We start from the raw sequence: 24,010 nt of genomic DNA on the forward strand, positions 1-24,010 counted from the left end.
CAGTATTCTTCGTAGAACTCAGAACTCTGGGTGAATTCTGAGACAAAACATTTAAGAGGATAAAATAGACATCAGCTACAGGAAAATAATCCATTCTCTCTGTACATATTTTTAACTAGTAGCAAATTCATCTCACTTTATTTTTTTAAAATTTTCTTTTGTTTTGTTTGGCCACGCTGCACAGTTTGCAAGATCTTAGTTCCTGGACCAGGGATCAAACCCGCGCCCCCTGCAGTCGAAGCGGGGAGTCTTAACCACTGGATCGCCAGGGAAGTCCCACTTTTTTTTTTTTTTTTTTTTTTTTTAGTTTGGATATCATTACTTTATTATAAAAGAAACACGGAAATTATTTACAGGATGAAAGATTTCAGAACTTCAGTGGCAGCTTCACATGATGCCATTGGGGGAACGGGCAGCTTCACGTGATGCCATTTCAATAGTGACTTATTTTAGTCGACATATTTTCCAAGAATGTCACCATCTCTAAATAAGAAATAATCCTTGTCCTCTAGAACTACTTTGGTGCCTCCATATTCTGGGAGAAGAACTTTATCTCCAACTTTCACACTAACTGGTTGAATCTCTCCACCTTTTCCTTTAGAGCCCGATCCAACAGCTACTACCGTTGCTTGCAATACTTTTCCTTGCGATTTTTCTGGAAGCATAATGCCTCCTTTGGTTACAACTTCGGGTGCACTTCTTTCAACTAATACTCGGTCAAAGAGGGGAAGAAACTTTCTAAATGCCTGTCCTGCCATGACTCGGGTTGCCGCACTTCGTACTCTCGCTCTCTGGCCGCCGCCACCGCCGCAAAAAAAAAGCCCACTTTTTTTTTCTTTAAATGCAAAACTGGACTTTAACTCTGTCTGCCGGTATCAAGATTATGATAATTGTAATCTAGATCTTCTTTATGTATACGATGATGTCTACTTCAACCTTAAACTGACATCTGTGGAACTTTGCTCTAGTAAACATTCCTTCCCCTCTTCCACCAGTTCCTGGCTGCCTGACATAACCAGCCGTCAGACGAGAGAACGAGCTTATAGCATTCTGTAAGGGGGATAGAATGCAATATGGATAGAATGCAGTGTGGGATAGAATGCGATATGGATCATAGGTCTGAAAAGAATCAAGGTTCTTAGGTTTTCTACTTCTCGGTTTCTGTGTTTAAAAATATAAACCCACAGGGACTTCCCTGGTGGTGCAGTGGTTAAGAATCTGCCTGCCAATGCAGGGGACACGGGTTCGATCCCTGGCCCGGGAAGATCCCACATGCCGCGGAGTAACTAAGCCCATGAGTCACAGCCACTGAGCCTGCGCTGTAGAGCCCACGAGCCACAACTACTGAGCCCACGTGCCGCAACTACTGAAGCCTGCGCACCTAGAGCCTGCGCTCTGCAACAAGAGAAGCCACTGCAATGAGAAGCCCACGCACCACAACGAAGAGTAGCCCCCGCTCGCCACAACTAGAAAAAGCCCGCACACAGCAACAAAGACCCAACGCAGGCAAAAAATAAATAAAATTAAATAAATAAATAAATAAAATTGAAGTTGCTTTAAAATATATATATATTATAAACCCGCATTATAGTAACTGACCGCTGTGTGACAATTCATCTAGAGTCTTGGTCCAAAGAGTCTTCTAATGCTGGCTTTGGTGCTACTCAACTCTATGTCAGATCCAAGCTGGGCCTCCACTTCCTTATCTGGACATGGGAATACTTTATTAATATTTGTTTTTCCTAAGCCCACTCTAGAAGAAGTCTGTACCTGCAGGAAATTACACGGCACACAACTCTTCACTTAAAGCAAAAATAAAGACAGCCTTAAAGAGGAAACAGTATCACGATGGGGAGGGAGGAGTAAATGGCTGAGGGGCATGTGACTGTGGCAGTGCCTCTGGGATGGGTCAGCCGGTCGGAGGGCCAAATCCAGCCTGCTGCCTGCTTTGTTAAGAGCTAAGAAAGACTTCTCCATTTTTAAATGATTTTTTAAAATTCCGAAGAAGAAGAGTATTTCGTAATACATGAAAATTTTATGAAATTTAAATATTAGTGTCTATAAATAAAGTTTTATTGAAACACAGACATGCCCTTCCATTTATGTGTTGTGGCTGCTTTCACACCACAACAGCGAGAGTTCAGCAGTCATGACAGAGACCGTACAGCCTGCAAAGCCTAACACATTTACTAGCTGTCCTTTATAGAATTAGTTTTGCAAACCTTCCTCTAGAATGTTCAAGGTAGAAATGTCCAATGGCAGTTGGAATTTAGATTTTTGGAATAATCCACAAGAAGCAGTAGTTTAAAATGTGGGAGTTGAGGAAGTCAAGAAGAGATTCGAGAAAAGAGGTCTGGAGAAAGCACCTGTGGAAGATGACTTTGATAAGTTGGGAGAGGAAGGAATCCCTGAAGGGAGGAAAGAAGGCACAGGTAGAACACGGTGGGTGTCCCAAAAGCCAAGCAAGGAGTGAGTTGGTGACAGCAGACACGTCAGAGAGATCAGGTAAACTGAAGATAAAACAGTTCACTGGATTTGGTGACTAGAGGTCATTGGTGGCCCCCGAGAAAGCGATTTCTAGGAAACAATGTGGCATTTGCCAGTTTTCAAGAGGTCCAGGAGCAAACAGATTTGCCCTGGAAAGGAGGCCAACATTTGTCTGCTTGCTTGCTTGTTGTTTTTCATAGAATACTGAGAGTGTTTGTAGGCCTAACAGAAGCATTCAAGAGATGGAGATGAAGAGAGGAGACAGAGAGCTGAGGAAAGGAATAGAGAAAAGGTTGAAGGGATGCCTAAGTTGAATATAGAAGGGGCACAGCTCCCTCTGAAACAGTGAGGAAGGAAAGAGTGGACACACAAAGAAAATTTGAAGGGGGAGGCCAAAAAGGGCGTGATAACCTTAAGTGGCAAGGTTAACTACATAGAATAAGGAAGCTGGAATAACAACGGGGCATTTCAGGAGGGTAAACCAGTAACCATCGTGCGTGAAGCTGTACAAAGTCCACTGGAGTGTCTGAAAGGACTGCTGAGGAAAAGTATTTGATATGGTTTTGAAGTCTTTCCCAAAATTTTGGTAGCTTAGGTGTGGAGATGGAAAAGAAGTTGAAAGAGGCTAAGATTAACATGAAAGACTCCAGAAGAGGTAACACGTGGAATGACTGTTCAAGAAGACAGTGTTGAAACAACTTGTCCTGGAGTCCAGACTGGTTGGTAAAGCAAGGGAAACCAGAGGGAACTTGACCAGCTAGGATTAGAAAGAAGACTTAAGAAAGAAATGAGACCGAAGTGTCATTTCTGTAAGGTGAAGGAAGTACAAAAGATAGAAATCAATGAAGATAAAATCAGAAAGGAGGACTTCTATCATCACTATCACCAAATGAAAGATCTTGGAATATTGAAAATAAGGTGTGAGATCTGGCTGTCATGGGGACTATGGGAATCTCAGACGAAATCTGAAGATGCAGCTCCTTTATCCTGGAAGGCTCTTGTTCCTCAAGGTTTCTTGTCCATGTATGCGTCCCAGGGTCATGTAGGTGGAAAGTGATCAGAGACCAGATAAGTGATGTCTGAGCTGTTTCCAGTGGGAGTAGATCACAGAGAAAAGTCTTAGCCAGAGAACCTTAACTTGAACCTAAGGGGTTTAGTTGAAACTGAGTAGTCCTTTGGAATGGAGCTGAACAATGACTCAACTCATTGACTTTGGCTCACTGGGCACCCTTTCCCTCCCTCCCAGGGAAACTGAGATTGAATGAATAATAGCTGTGAAATGCTCCTTTGAGAACAAGACTCCTACACACTAATAAGTACTAAATGCTTTTCATTACAATTTAAGTGAATGACTTGCTTCCCCTCAAAATGCGTCATAATGAATGGCATGAGAAAGAATGACATTTCCCCAAAATGTTGCACATTAACACTAATTTATTATAGACTCATGAACATCTATAAATTTTGTTGATTGAAAATTAATTTGCATCAACATTTGAGGAATGGTAGGAGGGAAGTTAATAAGTACCTGAACCATTCAATTATTTGAAGTACCTAGACTTAGCTAAAATTTACTAAAGGATAATTTTAAAACTTATTCATCAAATTAAATTGTGACATTTGGGGGTCATTTGAAATGAAAAACGTCTTTTTTTTCCTCAGCTCCCATTTTACCTCTTCTCCCCTTGCCCCTGGTCCCAATCCCCATCCCATCCTTGCTGCCCCTAGATATTCTTTCAGAGATTCGGCAGTGGTAGGAAGGAAAATATTCACATATTCCAGAAAGCAAATAATTTCTTGGTCTTCATGACATAAGAATACTAGCTTTCCCACAGAGAAGCAAATTGGATGACAATTTTAGGATAATTGAATTGCTTGATGCTTTTCAAGTTGTTCGGAAACCAGTGCTGTGACAACCAGTTTTTTTCAATGCTACCTGTAGTTTCCTGTGGTAGGAGATTTTCTATTTACCCGTTAAAAACAAAACACAGAGCAAAGGCTTGCAGGTTTGTGAGTGGGTTTATGTTATACAGTGGCTTCGAAAATGAAAACTTGGTAAACTAAATTAAAACAAACAGAGTTGCCCAAATTTTCAATAAGTTAGGTATAATAATTTGGGGTGGACAAAAAAAATCTGTATAAGAGAGACCCATAGATCTTAATTTTAAATCATTTGAGGGCCAAATGGTTACCCTTTTCCCCCCCTTTCTGGATGGAGATGGAGGGTATCAGGGCTTTCAGGTGTGAAACAACTGATAATGATACCAAACAAAATGGTTGGTAATCACAAAGAGAGTAAGGCACAAAAAGAAAAGTATCTGGGCAGAGGCAAATCATGGAACTAAGCAGAAACTGAATGATGTTGGCCTCTGCTTCTGAACCTTGACCATGCATCAGAATTACCTGGAGGGCTTATAAAAATACAAATTGCTAGCCCCCCACCAACAGTTTCTGATTCAGTAGATCTGGGATAGGGCCTGAGAGTTTCCTTTCCACCAAATTCCCGAAAGATGCTGACGCTGCTGGTTCTGGGACCACACTTTAAGAACTAAATTTAGGTTGATTTAGGGCAGTGTCTAGAGACAGAAAGAAGAAATACGGAAGTGTGGAAGACAATGATGAGAGATAGAAGAAGCCAATTTATTGGAGGAAATTAAAGGGAAGAAGGAATTAAGACAACAGGTGATGACTAAATTAAAATTAAAAAAGCAAAGGAAGGTAAACTTTAATTGAATGCCAAGCCCTGTGCTAGGCACTTTACATCCACATTCCTGCCAGGTAGGTAAAATAACATCCAGAAGAGGAACAAGGTGTTCAAAAACTTGACAAATATGAGTGGATAATGATGACTATAGTAAAATAGCTTTGCAAGGTCAACACAGTTAAAAAACGGTCCTGAGTTCTAAGCCACTTAAGAGATAGACAAGGAGAAAGATGGAGATCAGAATACCATACTTATTACTGATTAAGGCTGGCAGGGATGATGTGGCTTAGGAGTGCAGCAACTGTGGGCTTCCCAGTGCTGCTGCTCAGAAACAGACCGGTCTATCGGGCCAGGCCAGGTGGACATGTTTCCTCCCGTGGGGCCCTCCCCTTGGAAAATTTCCAACATGGAAGATAAGACATGAGTATGGGCATTACTGTGGCCATTCCTCAAGGAAGGAGAGCATGGCAGGGGCTGAGCTTTGCAAGCCCTATTTACTCTTCTCAAATTTACCATTCAAATAATTTGCTTTTCAGTCTCTGAGGCAGAGTGGTGAAAGAGTAAAGAGGTTGGGAATGTTACATGAACTGAGGTCTCTCTAGATGCAAGGAAAAACATCAGGAGCCTGGAATAAATATCCTTTCCCTATAGGTAGGTGAACCTAGCATAAATGCAGACTCTTTCCCTCTAAAGCCTGCTCCGTTTCAACGATTCTGTTGGTACTTCCCTGGCAGTCTGGTGGTTAAGACTCTGGCGCTTCCACTGCAGAGGGCACGGGTTTGATCCTTGGTTAGGGAACTAAGATCCCGCGTGCCACACTACGCGGCCAAATACATATATATGATTTTGTTGCTTCTAGAAAGAAAGCATGACAAAGATTGGGGAGTAGTAAAGAATCCCAGGAAGATGCAAGATGAAGGAACCAATACCGTATTTTGGTAGCATGGTAACTTGAATTACTGGTGCCCAACAACAGGGGATTGCCTGCAAGACTAAACACTGGAAGTGGGCCTGGCTGGTGGCTGGGTCAGTATCCCGAGGAGAGGCTGGTTGATCTAAATTTCACACGTGGCTTCCGAGTCTGCTTCTCTCTCTGGCCATTTTGACTAGTTTTTGTTTTCTATATTCTGCTGGCCATTTAGTTTGTTCCTTAGGAAAATGGCTCAAATTGACATTTGGACACATTTGGAAAGGAAAAAAAGCACTAAAGAGCAGCCTCATTCTACTTAAACAGTGTGCAACCAGACTAATATTTACAGTAGTTCAACCTGCTATGAGTCCCAACTCATCACATCATCAGAGGTTTGTGCTCCGTGGCCGTAGACGTGCAGAGCCTCTTCAGTTCTCCTTCCGCCCTGTCGCTGCAGTGTCAGCTTGCGCTCCGGGAGTTCCCGCAGCGGTGCGCACGGCCTCCTACAGTGGATGAGGGTGGGCTGTCCCTCATGGACGGCTCTCACCACGTGACTTTCTAATGTGCTCGTGCTTCGTAGAGCACCTCCTTGGCACAGTGAACGTTCTTTTAAGTTGGACTTTGTTGAAATGCCCCTGGAGGCACATTTTAAAGCTGAGATTTTAATTACAGACCAGTAACTACTGTTGCTTCTGTGTCTTTAATTGAGTACCGTATATATAGTTCTAGGGCTCTTGAGGATTTTACCCCAACAGGTGAAGTTTTATGTGTTCAGTGGATTTTTGTTGTTGCTGTTTAAGCGAAAATGTTTGAATTCCGATAATTCTTGCTAGGAACACAAAAGAGGAAGCAGAAGATGCCCAGGAACTCAATAATTGAGTGGATGAAGATGAATATAGGGAAAAAAACAGCAGGAAAATGGTATCTGAACTGACTGAAGTACATAAAATCCTAGAACCTTCACACATTTTTATTACTCAAAGAATTCTATTTTTATTTGGCAAACCAGAGAGTTTATATTAGTTTTATTATCTTATGGTTGGGATGATCAGCACATTTAAACCTGAACTCAAACCTAAACCTGAACCTGAACTCAGACCTATAGTTTCATCAAAATTTTAGCTAAAAACGAGAGAAAAACTTTTAAAATATCTCTTTCAGAAGTTCCAAACACCTATATAAAATTCTTAACACTTGGAAAAATTGTAAATTTACAAGTATTAGTTACCATAAATGAGTCTTCCTGATTATTTTCTTAACATGAGTAAAATGTCTTCAGAACTTTCTTCTCTTGAATATTCACTGCGGTTAATGAGTGTTCAGTGTAGTTTATAAATGATCGTTTAAATACAGAGATAGGAAGAAAATGAAGAGACCAAGCTCCTAGTCTACATTCTGCCATAAACCAGTGGTATGATCTAGGGGCCAGTTAGTGTTCTCATGATTAAAATACCTGTTGTAGAGCATTCAGAGATATCTCATAAGGGTAAAAATGAGGTCATGTATACAAAGCACTGAAAAAAATTGTCTTCTGATACTTGAGAGCTGCTCAGTTGATCTGGAGGACAGACTTTAAAAGCGGGTGGAAATTACAGTCCAGTAGTTTTCAGCATAACATAATAAAACAACTGTATACAGCAGTGGAGTAGATGGTCTTGTGAGAGAGTGAGCCAACTGTCCATGACAGCGTGCATGCCAAGTTCCTATACTGATTGTCAGAGATGCCTTTTGTGACATTAGCTGCTATAATTTATTATTGGACCAAGAGCTCTCTAAAATCCTTTCCAACTTTCAGAGCCTTAGTTCCTGTGTTCATCTAAAAAACTAATCAATGAATTTTGTGGCAGTTGATTCTATTGATTCTGTTTATATGACAGGATACAATCAAGTGGAAAAATATATTCACTTAGGTGTACCATGAAGATCCTAATGTGTTCTCCAGAGAACAGTGATATTTCTAGAGCATGGGAGGGCTGTATGCTTAGCGGGGATTCCTTAGCCCTCCCAGAAATGCCTTCACTAAGCAGCAGTGCTTTAAACAATCATTTGATGTTAGCAATAAAAATCCAATTGAAGTTAGTATATACTATATTATACCGTATTCTTTTTCTTCACATGAGAAATACCTTTGGAATTTAAAATCAAGGAAAGCCTTTCTTTTTCTGAGGAACTAGAATATTTCCTTATTCCAGTAACAAAGCTTTGTAATTTAGTGAGCCCATTGTCCTGGCTGCTAGGAAGCTCAAAGCAGATTTGAAATAACCATGGCAACTCTGACAATTCTCAGAGTTGGCATGCTTACATTATCTCTTTTTCCCTTGGTCTGAATTTTCTTTCTCTTTCATAATGTTTTAAACTGTTAAAAATTTTTTTTAAAGATGGTCATACTTTTAAAGTAGTCACTGTAGATACCTTCAGTTGATTTTGCAAAAAAAGTCTTTTATGCTCTTCTTTCTTTAGCCAACCTTGCTATTTTCCACATAGACACAGAAGCACAAACACAAACACGCCAGTGTACTATTTTCTTCTTTCCAAAATATGCGGAAAATAAATTTAATAAAACACAGTAAATTATTTGCAGCTCTGAAGGGTTTGACAATCAAATAAATCTGATTATGTTCTCCTTGCAGATGATGGCCTATTTACCTAAAGATCAGGATGGTTTGTTCTTTCTTGGTCTTCTAAGGGTTACAGAACCTGTGAAATATATTACTTCACCGTCCTCATGAAGTGTTTTAGTGATGGCCAAGAGGTTTTGGACAGTGACGAATTTAGGACTCTTTTGAAGCTTATGACAAACGTTAATTTGAAGTTCAAAGATGCATAGTCTCTGCCAGTTTTTCTTGCCATTTATTTATTTATTCAAATTTTATTCCTGTACTCCTACCCGCATTCCTGATGACAGCACTTAACCCTTTCATAAAGAAGCTTCCTTTTGTCTTTTTAAGCTCCCTTGGAGTCAACTACTAGATATCATGGACATTCTTTTGCTTTTTCAGAGAACTCTGGAAAGCAAGCAGCTTCCTCTTCATGTCCGAACCTGCCACGGGTCTAACATGGTAAGTTTTTGTATTTCATTTTGATACAGATTCTGTAGGCCCTCTGTTGTAAGCAACTAAAATTTTTTGAAAAGAAGTTATCTTTTTAAAAATTTAAATATAGTTGATGTAAAATATTGTGTTAGTTTCAGGTATACTACATTGTAATTTGACATTTGCATATACATTACAAAATGAACACCACGGTAAGTCAAGTACCATCTGTCCCCATTCAAAGTTACTACAATATTATTGATCATATTCCTTATGCTGTATATTATATCCCTGTGGGTTATTCATTTTATAACTAGAGATTTATACTGTTAATTCCCTTCACCTGTTTCACCCAACCCTCCACCTGCCTCTGCTCTAGCAACCATCCATTTGTTCTCTGTATCTATGAGTCTGTTTTCATTTTGCTTTGTTTGTTTGTTTTGTTTTTAGCGTCCACATATAAGTGAGATCAGACAGTATTTTTCTTTTCCTGTCTGATTTATTTCACTTAGCAAAATGCCCTCTAGTGTCATCCGTGTTGTCACAAATGGCAAGATTTCATTTTTAATGGCTGAGTAATATTCCATTGTGTGTGTGTGTGTGTGTGTGTGTGTGTGTGTGTGTGTATCACATCTTCTTTATCCATTCATCCATCCATGGACACTTAGGTTGCTTCCATATCTTGGCTATTTTAAATGATGCTGCAATGAACATTGGGGTGCATATATCTTTTGGAATTAGTGTTTTTGTTTTCTTTGGGAAAATACCCACAAGTGAAATTTCTGGATCATATGGTAGTTTTATTTTTAATTTGTTGAGGAAACTGCATACTGTTTTCCATAGTGGCTGCATCAGTTACAGTGCACAGGGTTCCTTTTCCACCATATCTTCGCCAACACTTGTTATTTGTTGTCTTTTTTGGATGATAGCCATTCTGACAGGTGTGAGATGGTATCTCATTGTGGTTTTGATTTGCATTTCCCTGATGATTTGAGATGTTGAACATCTTTTCATATGTCTGTTGTCCATTTGCATATCTCCTTTGGAAAAATATCTATTCAGGTCCTCTGCCCATTTTTGAATCAGGTTGCTGGTTTGTTTGATGTTGAGTTGTATGGGTTCTTTGTGTATTTCAGGTATTACCCATTATCACATATATCAGTTGCAAATATCTTCTTACACTCAGTAGGCTGTCTTTTCATTTTATTGGCGATTACTTTCACTAAGCGAAAGCTTTTAGTTTGATATTGTCCCATTTGTTTATTTTTGCTTTTGTTTTGCTTGCCTGAGGAGACAGATCAAAAAAATATACTGCTAAATCCAATGTCAAAGAAATTACTGACTATGGGTTTTTTCTAAAAGGACTTTTATGGTTTCAGGTCTTACATTTAAGTCTTTAATCCATCTTGAGTTTATATTTGTATATGGTGTGAAAAAGTAGTCCAGTTTGATGCTTTTGCATTTAGCTGTCCAGTTTTCCCAACAACATTTATTTAAGAGTCTGTCTTTTCCCAGTTGTATATTTTTGCCTCCTTTGTTGTAGATTAATTTACCATATGAAATTCAGTTTATTTCTGGGGTCTCTATTCTGTTCCATTGATCTATGTGTCTGTTTTTCTGCCAGTACCATACTGTTTTGATTATTGTAACTTTGTAGTGTAGTTTGAAACCAGGGCTTGTGATACCGCCAGCATTTTTCTTTCTCAAGGTCGCTGTGGCTATTAGAGGTCTTTCGTGTTTCCACACAAATTTTAGAATTGTTTGTTCTAGTTCTGTGAAAAATGCCATTGGGATTGCATTAAATCTGTAGATTACATAGGGTAGTATAGTCACTTTAACAATATTAATTCTTCCGATCCATGAGCACAGTGTATCCTTCCATTTGTTTGTATCCTCTTCAGTTTCTTTCATCAGTGTCTGATAGTTTTCAGAGTACACGTCTTTTACCTCAGTGGTTAGATTTACTCCTAGGAATTTTATTCTTTTTGATGCAATTGTAAATGAGATTGTTTTCTTAATTTCTCTTTCCAATAGTTCATTATTAGTGTATAGAAATGCCACAGATTTCTGTATATTAATTTTGTATCCTGCAACTTTACTGAATTTATTGATGAGTTCTACTAGTTTTGGGGTGCCATCTTCAGAATTTTCTATATGTAGTATCATGTCATCTGTAAACAGTGACAGTTTTACTTCTTCCTTTCCAATTTGGATTGTTTTTATTGCTTTTTCTTGTCTGATTGCTGTGGTTAGGACTTCCAATACTATGTTGAGTAAAAGTGGTCAGAGTGGGCATCCTTGTCTTATTCCTGATCTTAGAGGAAATGATTTCAGCTTTTCATCATTGAGTATGATGTTGGCAGTGGGTTTGTCATATATGACCTTTGTTATGTTGAGGTATGTTCCTTGTATGCCTACATAGTTGGGAGTTTTTATCATAAAATTGATGTTGAATTTTGTCCAAAGCTTTTTCTTCATCTATTGAGATAATCATATGATTTTTATTCCTCAATTTGTTAATGTGGTGTATCACATAGATTGATTTGTGGATAAATCCCACTTGATCCTGGTGTATGATCATTTTAATGTACTGCTGAATTCACTTTCCTAGTATTTTGTTGAGGATTTTTGCTTCTGTATTCATCAGTGCTATTGGCTTGTAATTTTCTTTATTTTTTTGTGTGGTGTCTTTGTTTTGGTATCAGGGTGATGCTGGCCTCATAGAATGAGTTTGGAAACAGTCCTTCCTCTTCAATTTTTTTTTTTTTTGAAGTAGTTTGAGAAGGATAGGTATGAACTCATCTTTAAATGCTTGGTAAATTCACCTGCAAGGACATCTGGACCTGAACATTTTTGTGGGAGTGTTTTTGTTTTTGTTTTTTTAATCACTGATTCAGTTTCATTACTGGTAATTGGTCTACTCATATTTTCCATTTTTCTTAAGTCAGTCTTGGGATAGTGTATATTACAAGGAATTTCTCCATTTCTTTTAGCTTGTCTGTTTTATTGGCATATAATTGTTCATAGTAATCTCTTGTGATGCTGTTCATATTTTCTATTTTTTCCTAAGTCAGTCTTGGGAGATTGTATGTTTCCAGGAATTAATCCATTTCTTCTAGGTTGTCCATTTTATTACCATATAATTGTTCATAATAATCTTTTATGAGCCTATGTATCTCTCTGGTGTCAGTTGTAACTTCTCCTCTTTCATTTCTGATTTTATCTATTTGAGCCCTATCTTAGTCTCTATTTCACTTATTTCTGCTCTTTATGATTTCTTTCCTTCTTCTAAATTTGGGTTTTGTTTGTTATCCTTTTCCTAATTCCTTTAGGTTTAAGTTTAGATTGTTTATTTGCTATTTTTCTTATGTCCTGAAGTATGCTTGTATTGCTGCAAACTTCCCTCTTAAAACGGCTTTTGCTGCACCCCATAGATTTTGGATCATTGTGTTTCCATTTTCATTTTCCTCCAGGATTTTTTATTTCCTCTTGATTTTGTCAGTGACCCATTGGTTGTTTAGTAGTATATTGTTTAGACTCCATATGTTGGTGTTTTTTTGCAGTTTTTTTCTTGTAGTTGATTTCTAGTTTTATGCCTTTGTGGCAAAACCTGGGGCCCAGGTTCAGGTTCAATCCCTGGTCGGGGAACTAAGATCCCACAAGCCATGCTGTGTGACCAAAAAAAAAAAAAAAAAAATAGAATATCTAATTTTATAGGTAATTTCCTATTTTTTGACCTGTCACTATAAAATTTTTTTAACTTTATAATCATTATTGTTTTCAAAATTACATGAAGTATTTTTTAGAAGTGTCAGTGCAAGGTTTACAAAAGATTTCTGACACTACTTAAAATTATATCATTTTAAAAAATGACAATAAGAAGTATAACTATGAAAAATTACATTGTAATTTTATGTATTCTTATTCTCACTTGTTTCCTGATTAAATTTGCTAATTAGTTCTGTAAATAATATTTTTAATTGCACCCACTGCTGCCATGTTCCTTGGGATGTGAAGACTTGAAGGCTTTCTGCCTCTTATATCTTATAAAGATTTTGTAAAAAGAATTCAGATGACTCTAAGGGTGATTCATAAACCACACTTAGATAAGGTTAATTTTCCTTCATCACATTTGGGGTGGGGGGATAGTTTTAATCTCTCAGTGATATTTAAAAACTCAAAGGCAGCAAGATTGTATAATTAATTCTGGGTTTATCTTGATAATTTTTTCAGTTGTAAAGTTCAAAAATTATTCTTTTTTTTTTGAATTTTATTTATTTATTTTTTATACAGCAGGTTCTTATTAGTTATCTATTTTATACATATTAGTGTATATATGTCAATCCCAATCTCCCAATTCATCCCACCACGCCCCCTCCACTTTCCCCCCCCTTGGTGTCCATACGTTTGTTCCCTACATCTGTGTCTCTATTTCTGCCTTGCAAAGCGGTTCAGCTGTACCATTTTTCTAGATTCCACATATATGCGTTAATATATGATTTTTTTTTTCTCTTTCTGACTTAACTTCACTCTGTATGACATCCATGTCTCTACAAATGACCCAGTTTCGTTCCTTTTTATGGCTAATACTCCTTTGTATATACGTACCACATCTTCTTTATCCATTCGTCTGTCGATGGGCATTTAGGTTGCTTCCACATCCTGGCTATTGTAAATAGTGCTGCAGTGAACATTGGGGTGCATGAGTCTTTTTGAAAAATTATTCTTCTAAACTAAATGTATATTTTTTTCTTTGAAATTAATATATGGGGAGACACTTTGAAAATAGGTAAATAACGTTATTTCTCATAAAACTTTTACCCAACTAGTTTTAGTATCCGTTGGTGATCTTCTGTCTCCATGATTGTTTTTCTTTATTAGTTGATATTCTACTATAAGGAAGCACTGTCCCTTCTTATTTATTTATTTATTTGGATAGGGACTCACAGATTCTTATTTTATTAAATAGGTTATGATCCATTACTATCATCATTTATTTTGATGCTCAAATTATCCTAGATTTGGCTAGGGGAAGCCCCAGTAGTCCTTCTGTGTCATTTTTACATACCCCGTTATTTTTTGAAAAATCCTTTACTTTTTTGTGAAGTATGATGTTCCAAGCTCATCTTGTACTTTCTCTGCCCCAGCCCTGAAATCAGCCATTTCTCCAAGCAGCTATATTTCGTTTTAGTAGAGAATGATACCAAGACCTGAGTGCTAAGTGTGCTCATTTCTACTCATATGGCATTATTTCCAGGCCCTTTCAGAGGAAAAAAGATAGGTAGATAGATAGATAGATAGATAGATAGATCAAACTATGAGCTCACATATTGGAATATGATAGCTGCAATTCCAGTCCAACACCACAAGCTACATTATACTTTAGTACTGTGCAATGGGTACAAATGTGAGCCACATATGTAATTATAAACTTTCTAGTTGCCATGTTTAAAAAAGTAAAGTAACAATTTAAATCTATTTTAATAATGTATTTATTTAACACAATGTATCCTAATTTTTACCATTTCAACATATAATCAAATAAGACGTTATTAGTGAGATATTGTACTTTTTTTCCCCTTGTAGTAAGTTCTTCCTAAGCTAGTGTATATTTGATGCTTACATCACATCTTCAATTTGGTCTAGCCACATTTCAAGGGTTCAGGAGCCATATGTGGCTAACAGCTGCCGTATTGCACAGCAGAGTCTTCTTACTTTCTGTGTTGGTTATCCCATTCCTCAACAACGAAAAACCTGGCTCCCATTATTTTCAGAAGCCCAGAATTTTGCTCAAGCATGGAATATACGGGAGGTAGCCTCAGAATGGCTAATTTATACTGCTGAAAAAAAGCAAAATTACTAATTAGTGTTTGTTCTCATTTTTTATATCAAAAACATACAGTGAAAGCCATAAGTCTTACCTGTGCAATTTAATGAGTTTTAATCAGTGCCTACACCTGTGTAACCCACATCTCTAGCATTTTCATCACCTGAGAAATGACCCCTGCGCTCCTTCCTAGTCAGTCCTCTGCCCCTTCCAGAGGCAACAGTTTATCTGACCTTTTCCATTATGGACTAGATTTTCCTCTTCTAGAAGTTACATAAATAAAATCACAGTGGATTTTGTGTGTGTGTGTGTGTCTGGCTTCTTTCCTCTTAGTACAACGTCTGTGAGATTCATCCATGTTGCTGCATTTTTTTTTAACTGCTGAAAAGTATTGCATTGTATAAATATACACACTTTGTTTATTCATTGCACTGTTAATAGACATTTGAGTTGTTTCCAGTTTGGGCTAGTATGAATAAAGCTGCTAAGAACATCTTTATCTTAGTCTCTGTGAGGACATGCATTTTCAGTCCTCTCCGGTAAATACCCAGCAGTGGAATAACTAGGTCATAAGGTAAATGTAATAATTTTCTTTTATATGGTTAAATAGTGTTAACACTGAAATGTTATTAACTGTTTTTGAAACCATCGACAATACTTTTATCTACAGTTTGGCTTTAAAAGCTAACTAATGGCATTTATATTATTATGACACTTTTTCATGCTGGGTCAAGTAGTGTGCCAGGATAACATTTTCTCCTTTCCAAGTCCATTATCATTTCACCCTTTCCTCCTTCTGCACTCTCCTCTCCTCTCCTTCTGCCGTGGACTGGACTTCTCTCACTCCTCCTTCAGGCCTCACTTCAGACTCTACTCCTCTTGGAAGCCCATCGTGAGCTTCCCAGTCTGGTGAGATGACCCTCTTTTTCCTCTGTTTCCTCCTATCATGATCTGTCTCACCCAGCATTGTGAACATTGGCGTGTGTGTCAGTCTTCTCTTTTTCATTGTGAGCTCCTTGAGAACAAGAATTGTTTCCCATTTTTCTTTGCATACCTGTTGCCTAAGCATATCTGGCACAGTAAGCCCTCAGCAAATGTTGGTTGAATGAATAATGAAAAGTCAGGTAACTACTTAAGGTCTGTAGTGAGTTAGAGGTAGAACAAGAACTCGAATTGAAGTTTGTTTTTAAATTCATTGTTTTCCTCTTAGTTTTCTGGATCATGCATTTTGTTTCAGCCGAAACAAATGTAAAAGAGATTGTTCACACTTGGTTGAGATAAAGAAACTAATAAATCTTTAGAGGCCAGATGTGAGTATCTCAGAGACAAATAGTTGGCACTAGCAGTGGTACCATTGGATTCCTGTGTGGGTGAACAGCAGAACCTGTGGGTCCAGGACCTCAGGAGAGCCTGTGGAGCCAAGGCAGGTAAAGGATGAGAGCAGGACCCATGGGGATGGGGATCTCCGGAAACACTGGGCCCCTTTTCAGGGCTACTCTTCCTAATGAGAAAGACAGAGCACTGACATCAGTCGCAGCAACAGATACCAGCACAATTTTACTCACAATCTACATTTTCGGTCACTTGGCCAGATTTTTCAGTATCCATGGTGACAGGTTGATCTACTATTTCCAGGGCTGGATTATACTCCAGGGGAAAGAGCTGCATGATGCACAACAGTATTTACAGACATACGTGTGTGGACAATAATATCATTGTCAATCACTGTCAAACAAAACAAACTTTATGGTTGTTTTCTTCCCCAGCCATTGTTCTAAGTGATATTTCAGGCTTCATTTTAAAAACTGGGACTGTATAGTGTTCAGAATTCTTTAGTTCCTGTTGTGATTGAAATGGAATTCTAGCCGTTAAGAGTTGCAGAACAGGACCAAACAAGTAAACAAAACAAAACAAAAACCCAAATGCTAAACATGACATCAAAGCTCCTGATCAATTCACAATCCGTCATCTAACATTTATTTACATTTTTTAGACTGCAGAAGGGTTGATTGAGGCACCTTAGTGAGAACATTACTAATGGTAAACCCAGTATTCTTGGTGTCAACCCAGGATATATTTATATTTTTTTAGACTGCAGAAGGGTTGATTGAGGCACCTTAGTGAGAACATTACTAATAGTAAACCCAGTATTCTTGGTGTCAACCCAGGATATATTTATTTTTCCTCAGAGCAGCAGCACACAGAGTGTGGACAGATGGAAAGAGTTTTTTAAATTCAGTCTCTCTGCCATGTTGATCATAAATAACCACAAGTTTTGATTATAGGACTGGTTTTTGTCCTTCCTGAGAGATAAAACCTCAATGTTAGCCTTCCATTTGTTTTCTTTTTTCCTTCTGCTTTGCCTTATCCTTTTTCTGGTTCAGCCAAGTGTCCCAAGGCATGTTGATTATAAAATGGAATCTGATTTTTTATCTCTAGGACATATTTTGTGATTATAAAACATTAAAAAATACTTATATCCAAAAACGTTTAACATAGTATAATCAATCCTCTTTCAGTTAGTGATACCAGATAGTGTCGTAGCATTAATCCAAAAAAGCAAATTATATTGGTCACCTTCAGCAGCATCACAAACTAATTTGCTGATTTAAAAAAATCAATGACTACAAAAGTATTGATGGAAATACCTGACACCTTCGTAGTATTTGAACTATGCTGGTTTAAACTCTATAAATACAGTTGGTGATGTATTTATATTAATAAATACACAGTAATAGAAATAAATATTACTTTTACAAATGAGTAAGGACCCTGTGCTTTTTGAGTAGAGAGAGACAAAATTCAGCTCAGAAGTTACCCTTTTCATTTGTGCATGTAGACACAACTTATTAATCAGGGCTGGTCGATTTTTCCTTCTTTCAGGCCGTCTTAAAAGGGGAATCATGAGTTAGGAAACACTGAGGGGGCCAACCTAAGGTAGGCCCCAGCTTTGTCTATAATCAAATTAAGAGACATCCTCAAGTTTTTTAAATTGCCTGTTTAAACATATCCCTTGTTTGTTGGTGATTTGCTCCAGATGCCATAAAGAGAGTATACTTTATAGGGCCTGGCTTCCATGGAGATCAATTATGACTTTCCTCAAATTATGAGGAGTTGGTTTTATGAATTGGTTTGTTTGTACATCATTGTCTGAGATGTCTGTCTGAAGACCTTATATGGAGAGGATATAGACATGAGATCCTATATGTTTGAGCTGTTTTTCCACATGTACTGATATATTAAAATTCTATCACATACTCTTCATTTGAGAGTAATTGAAAAAATTTTCAGGTATATTCTCTTTCCATAAAGAAGTAGTTAAATTTATATATATATATATTTTTATAGATTTATTTATTTTTATTTACTTATTTTTGGCTGCATTGGGTCTTTGTTGCTGCACGCAGGCTTTCTCTAGTTGCGGTGAGCGGGGGCTACTCTTTGTTGTGATGCTTGGGCTTCTCATTGCAGTGGCTTCCCTTGTTGCAGAGCACGGGCTCTAGGTGTGTGGGCTTCAGTAGTTGTGGCATGCGGGCTCAGTAATTGTGGCTCACAGGCCCTAGAGCGCAGGCTCAGTAGTTGTGGCGCACAGGCTTAGTTGCTCCACGGCATGTGAGATCTTCCTGGACAAGGGATCGAACCTGTCTCTCCTGCATTGGCAGGTGGATTCTTAACCACTGTGCCACCAGGGTAGTTCCAAATTTATATTTTTATAAAAATATTTTACGGGCAGATATTTCAGTATGTATCTCTAAAAAATAAGAACTCTTTGTAATTAAAAAAAAAAACCTTCTCCTTGTTATAATTCTCACACCTGAAACATTAGTAACATGAATTTAAGTTTTGAAAAGTTGGGAAATAGATTAGGTTGTATTGTATAGTTATAATTGTAAATAATAAGTTGTTATTATCTGGATGTTAGAGGAATTGCCAATGTCAGGTGTGATTACAATCATTGATGAAGAATGAGGGTTATACCTTTCCTGAACCTGATAATATTCTCTGTTGTGACTCTGGTATCAAATAGAATATCTAATTCACACCAATCATTTGATATCTGTACTAAGAAGCAAATGGAAAAAATGGGAAGACAATTTTGAAAGAATTGTGGAGTTATGTCAAAGAAGGGTCTTACTAATGACTGAAAGTCCTTTGTACCTTGATCTTATCAACTCTGTTAATTCTCAAGTTTGAGTAAAACCCCATTATACATTTTCAGTGCCCTATTCCTCAGTTAACGAGTATTTCTTGAGAAATTAGCTCTGTATATTATTTGTCTAATCTTTTCCAAACCCTTAATGCACTTTGGTAGTCTTTTAATTGATCCACATTTGATTTCCTATGAAATTTATCATTGCTTGTGATTCCTCTATCACATCATGTAGAAGATGAGGAGTCAGACACATCCAGATGAGCCCCATGGGGACTACTGAAGGGCAAAAGGGTGGGGCATAAAGCTGGAGGGCACATTTCAGGGGTCAAATAGTACTAGGGACTCATCATCATCATAGCCTAGAGAGGAGATAAAGTCACAACTTCAAACTCAGGACCAGATGGAGAGCAGGAATTAAACAACACATCAATTACAAAGTTATCTGGAAAATCCCCAAATATCCCCAAATGACACATTCTAGATCTATGGGTAAAAGAAGAAATCACAAGAAAATTTAGAAAATGTTTTGAACAGAATGAAAATGAACATAAAACGTATATATAAAAACTTGTTGGATGAAGTCAGAGCAGTTTTAGAAACAAATTTATAACATTAAATGCTTATATTAGATAAGAAGAAAGGTCTCAAAACAAGGATCTCAATAAAACTAGGAAAAGAGAAGCAAATTTAACTCAAAATAAGCAGAAAGAAGGTAATAATGAAGATCAGAGCAGAAATCAATGAAAGAGTAAACAGAAAAACAATAGGAAAAAATCAGTTAAATTAAAAACTGGTTATTTGAAAAGATTAATAAACTTGACAAAACTTTATCCAGACAGAATAGGAAAAAAAAAAAGAGAGAGAAAACACTAATGAACAATATTACAAATGAAAAAGGGAACCTCACTACAAATCCAACAAATTAAATTTTATTTCTTACACATTCAATGAGTCTGTCCTTAATTTTGTTCTCTATCAGCCCCAACATTTAAAGGATGATGAGGGTATATTATAAACAACACATGAAATTGACAAATTCCTAAAGAGGTGCAAACCAGCAAACCTCACTCAAGAAGAAATAGAGTACATGAATAGCCTTATATCAATAGAAGTAATTAATTTGTATTCATTTAGCTGTGTCCATCCTAGATTTGTTTGACTCCAAAGCCACTGTGCAATGAAGTGGTCAAAGCTGTTCAACAAAAACTCTCCTACTCTTCTGCCTACTCACCTTAAAATGTCTCTATGAGCCCATCCAACCAGTTTTCTATCCCTCGGGACTCTGAGGATAAAGTGTTTCTAGTCACTGATTCTCAAATATACTTGGTTTTGCTCATGCAAGCAGGATGAGTTACTTCTCAAATAGGAATAGAATGAATCACAGAAAACTTCACAGAGGAGACAAAAGTTAATTTGGGTGTTAAAATGTAAGGATTAGTGTACATGGGGAAAAGGTAAGAAAAGGTTTCCCAGTTGTAGTGCTATGCTAGGACATTCTTGATGGACTTCCAGAATGGCCTCCATTCATTGGAAGGGTTACTGAAATAGAAACTACAGCCTAGAATGCTTCATTTCTATACCTGGAATGCAGTTGGAAGCCAAGATTAAGTAGAGATTCATTAAATGACAAGAAACATAGTTTATTGGGGGAAAGGTTTATTTTCCTCTAAGGAGACAAGCAAGCATTTGGTCAGGGCAAAGATTTTGAGGAAGACTTTTCTTTTTAAAAGTTATCAAAGGATTGAAGAACAAATTCTGTCATGGATAAATGACTAGTTTGGAGACCTAAAACAAAAGCATAAATAAGTATTTTCTAAATAAAATAGAATTACAATTAGTAGGATTACCTGGGATCAGGACTAGAATTGGGTCTATTTAAAATTTTTATAAATGAGTGAAAACTTCAAATTCACAAATGATATGATATTTTTCTAGGTGGAAAGATGCCAGCTACAAAGGGAAAATCTGAAGCAATATCTCAGAGGCGGAGTTAATGGACAGGAAAGTGGAAAATGGGTTTTTTTCTGACAAACATAGGTTATCATGCATTTATGGAAAAATAATTCAAACTGTATTTATCAAATGATGAGTTTCAGTATTTAGTCACACTTCTGAAAAGGAATCCAGGAGTTACTATAGACTATTCCTATTCTCCTGGTTTTAAAAGGACAATTAAATAAATAGAAAAGGAGAGAAAAAAATGTTTGTGTGTGCTTGTGAAAATATTTTTGTGTCATTAGAAATGTTCCTCAACTTCTAACCAATGTCACCAGGCATCATAAATTGCCTAGAAATGGCAGAGTGTTACATTATACTCAAAATTCCATTAAATTACAGAGAAAAGGAGTCCTCGTTTTAAGAAATCCAGCAGAGTATCTTTGAGTAGATGGCAATGATGAGGCACAGGTTGTAATTTGTAATTACATCTGTGAGTATAGTCACATATTTACTTCTTGATTTCAGTCAGCGTGAAATAATTATGTGTTCCAGATTGGAGTGCATTCAAAGTTCTGTTTAAAAAGTTCATGCAGATTTCCCACTCTGCTCCTAATGTTATGCTCCCCTCCAGCATTCCATAAATGGGCACCCTAGAGATCAGAATAACTAATAAGTAGAACAATTTAAGAATAGCCTCTCGCAAATCAAACTGGAGCAAATGTGAGATCCATCCAGCAGTAACCAAATACATGCTTCCCCAAATCGTATACACCCATTTAAGCTCTGAGTATATTCTATTAACAAATTTAGGTTTGAGCCTCCCTGTAGGCTCTCGTAATGCAGTTTAAGAAGTGAAAAAGGCTTTACCTGTTCAAGAAAACTTAAGTAGAATATTAAACAAAGAATATTTAACCCACATTTCCCTTGTGGAATATGATAGCCATCATTTTTCTTTGGTTTAGTCCTCATACCTCACCTCAGTGCAACATTTAGGTGAGCATAACAATCTTCCTTTCAGCTCTTTTTTCAGCAGCCTGCACATTTGTGAGGTTTTTTTAAAAACATACTTGAAAATCATGGTCATGGCTGCTTTCTCAGATACATCTGTGCTTAGGTCAGGCAGTAAAAATAGTGAATGTTCATGGGGTAAGGTAGGGCACAAGGAGGTTCGATCATGAAAGCAATTACAGGTGATAAAATTCTTCCATTTTCCTGCTCACAATTCTAAGAGGATCATTATTCAGTTGCCCTACCCGTTACTCCGAATCCCTTCATCTTCACATACTGAAGAAGTCTGTGTGACACCTAGTTCAGAAAAGTTCTTGAGGAAAGAGTCTGAGTGGTTTTGGTCTCATAGGAAACAAAGGCTGAACTTATTAAGTATAAGAGTACAAAAGTTCCGTAGGTCCACACTGAATGCATTCCAGTTCAACGGCTTAAATCAGGTAGTCTCTAAAGAATCAGAGATTTGGTCCTTCACACACACTTTTGATACTGAGTGAGTGTCCTTGTTCTGGGCAGAGAGGTAGTCTTCTGTATGGAGTAAGTGGCTCATATCTCTGAGTCCACTGTTTACCTTACATACTGAACTGTGTGTGATGCAAGAGCTCAGCAGAGAGCATCAAACTGTTGAGGATCAGCATCTTTGACTCGGGGAGTGTGCCCAGGGCTTGGAGTGACAACTGCACGTGAGTCCTGGCTCAGAAGAGTGACAGGAGAAGTTCTCTCAACCAACCTGAGTCTCCTGGTTTGGAGGTAGTAGTAATAATAACAACAGCAAGGCTACTCGTCTGGTGGTTTTCCATTATGAAGATGGAAAGGGTTGTGTTTGAAAATACTTTGTAATCTGTAAAACACCCTACTAATGTTCATTATTGTCATTGTTTTCTTGTATTTGATAACAATGCTCATGGCATTGTTATTTCTTAAGCCAATTTTCAGCTAGCCTCTGGATGGATTCTGAATTGTTTGGACAATGAATGGCAATTGATCATTGCCCTCTGCTTTCTATGCACATGTGGTCCAGAATCACACAGTGTAGAACCCTTGGCAGGTGTCCAATCATTGTCTCAGGAGCCAGAGTGGGCTTCTCTTTTGCATCCTACAGCACTGATGTAAGCTCAGATTCCCCTTGGACTCTTTATAGCCCTGCCTTCAATTGCATCACTTAAGCTACACACAAGTGGGGACTTCCCTGGTGGCGCAGTGGTTAAGAATCCACCTGCCAGTGCAGGGGACACGGGTTCAAGCCCTGGTCCGGGAAGATCCCACATGCCATGGGGCAACTAAGCCCGTGTGCCACAACTACTGAGCCTGCACTCTAGAGCCCGCGAGCCACAACTACCGAGCCCGCGTGCTGCAGCTACTGAATCCCACATGCCTAGAGCCTGTGCTCTGCAACAAGAGAAGCCACCGCAATGAGAAGCCTGCGCACCACAACGAAGAGTAGCCCCCGCTCTCCGCAACTAGAGGAAGCTGGCGCGCAGCAACAAAGACCCATCGCAACAAAAAATAAATAAATAAATAAAATTGATTAAAAAAAAAAAGATACACACAAGTGGTTAAGTATTTAATTATCTGGTTTTTGCTTGATACTCAGAATTCATAAAACATTAAAAAAATTCTGTGTGGCCTTGGACAAGTCATGTAATCCTTCCAAGTCTTGTTTTTTTTCACTTCTGAAGGAGGTTAAACTACATATCTTCTGTGTCTTCTCCAACTTAGAATTTTTATGATGTTACTGTAATGTCTCCCTAAATGGTTAAAAAATAGCACCAAATAGGCATGCTATGTGTAATAGGGATTCCCTATTTTTAGAATGGATTGATGTTTTTAGAAACTATTTGGCTAAAGAACTTTCTGTTAACTCAGTGTCACCCACCAACTTGTTGACCTCGGGGTGCTTTAAGTGAACTTAATATTAAGAAAGATTAAATTTTGACACCCACAGGTATTATCA

General features: G+C 37.7%; 2 protein-coding genes across 10 annotated transcripts in view; one reads left to right on the top strand and one right to left on the bottom strand.

Moving 5' to 3' along the window:
• Positions 1-24,010, top strand: part of LMNTD1 (lamin tail domain containing 1) — a 416,942-nt gene that overhangs the window by 15,297 nt on the left and 377,635 nt on the right. For all 9 annotated transcript variants that reach the window (XR_009702527.1, XR_009702525.1, XR_009702526.1 and 6 more), the window contains exon 2: positions 9,101-9,160. The gene's annotated coding sequence lies outside the window, so the exon portion shown is untranslated. The remainder of the gene's footprint in view (positions 1-9,100; positions 9,161-24,010) is intronic.
• LOC133100881 (10 kDa heat shock protein, mitochondrial-like) lies at positions 295-815 on the bottom strand. The gene has a single exon (XM_061205375.1). It carries the CDS (start codon positions 756-758, stop codon positions 450-452), a length of 309 nt encoding a protein of 102 aa, XP_061061358.1. The 5' UTR covers positions 759-815; the 3' UTR covers positions 295-449.

The sequence above is a fragment of the Eubalaena glacialis genome, chromosome 11 (genome assembly GCF_028564815.1).
Source record: "Eubalaena glacialis isolate mEubGla1 chromosome 11, mEubGla1.1.hap2.+ XY, whole genome shotgun sequence".
NCBI lineage: Eukaryota > Metazoa > Chordata > Mammalia > Artiodactyla > Balaenidae > Eubalaena > Eubalaena glacialis.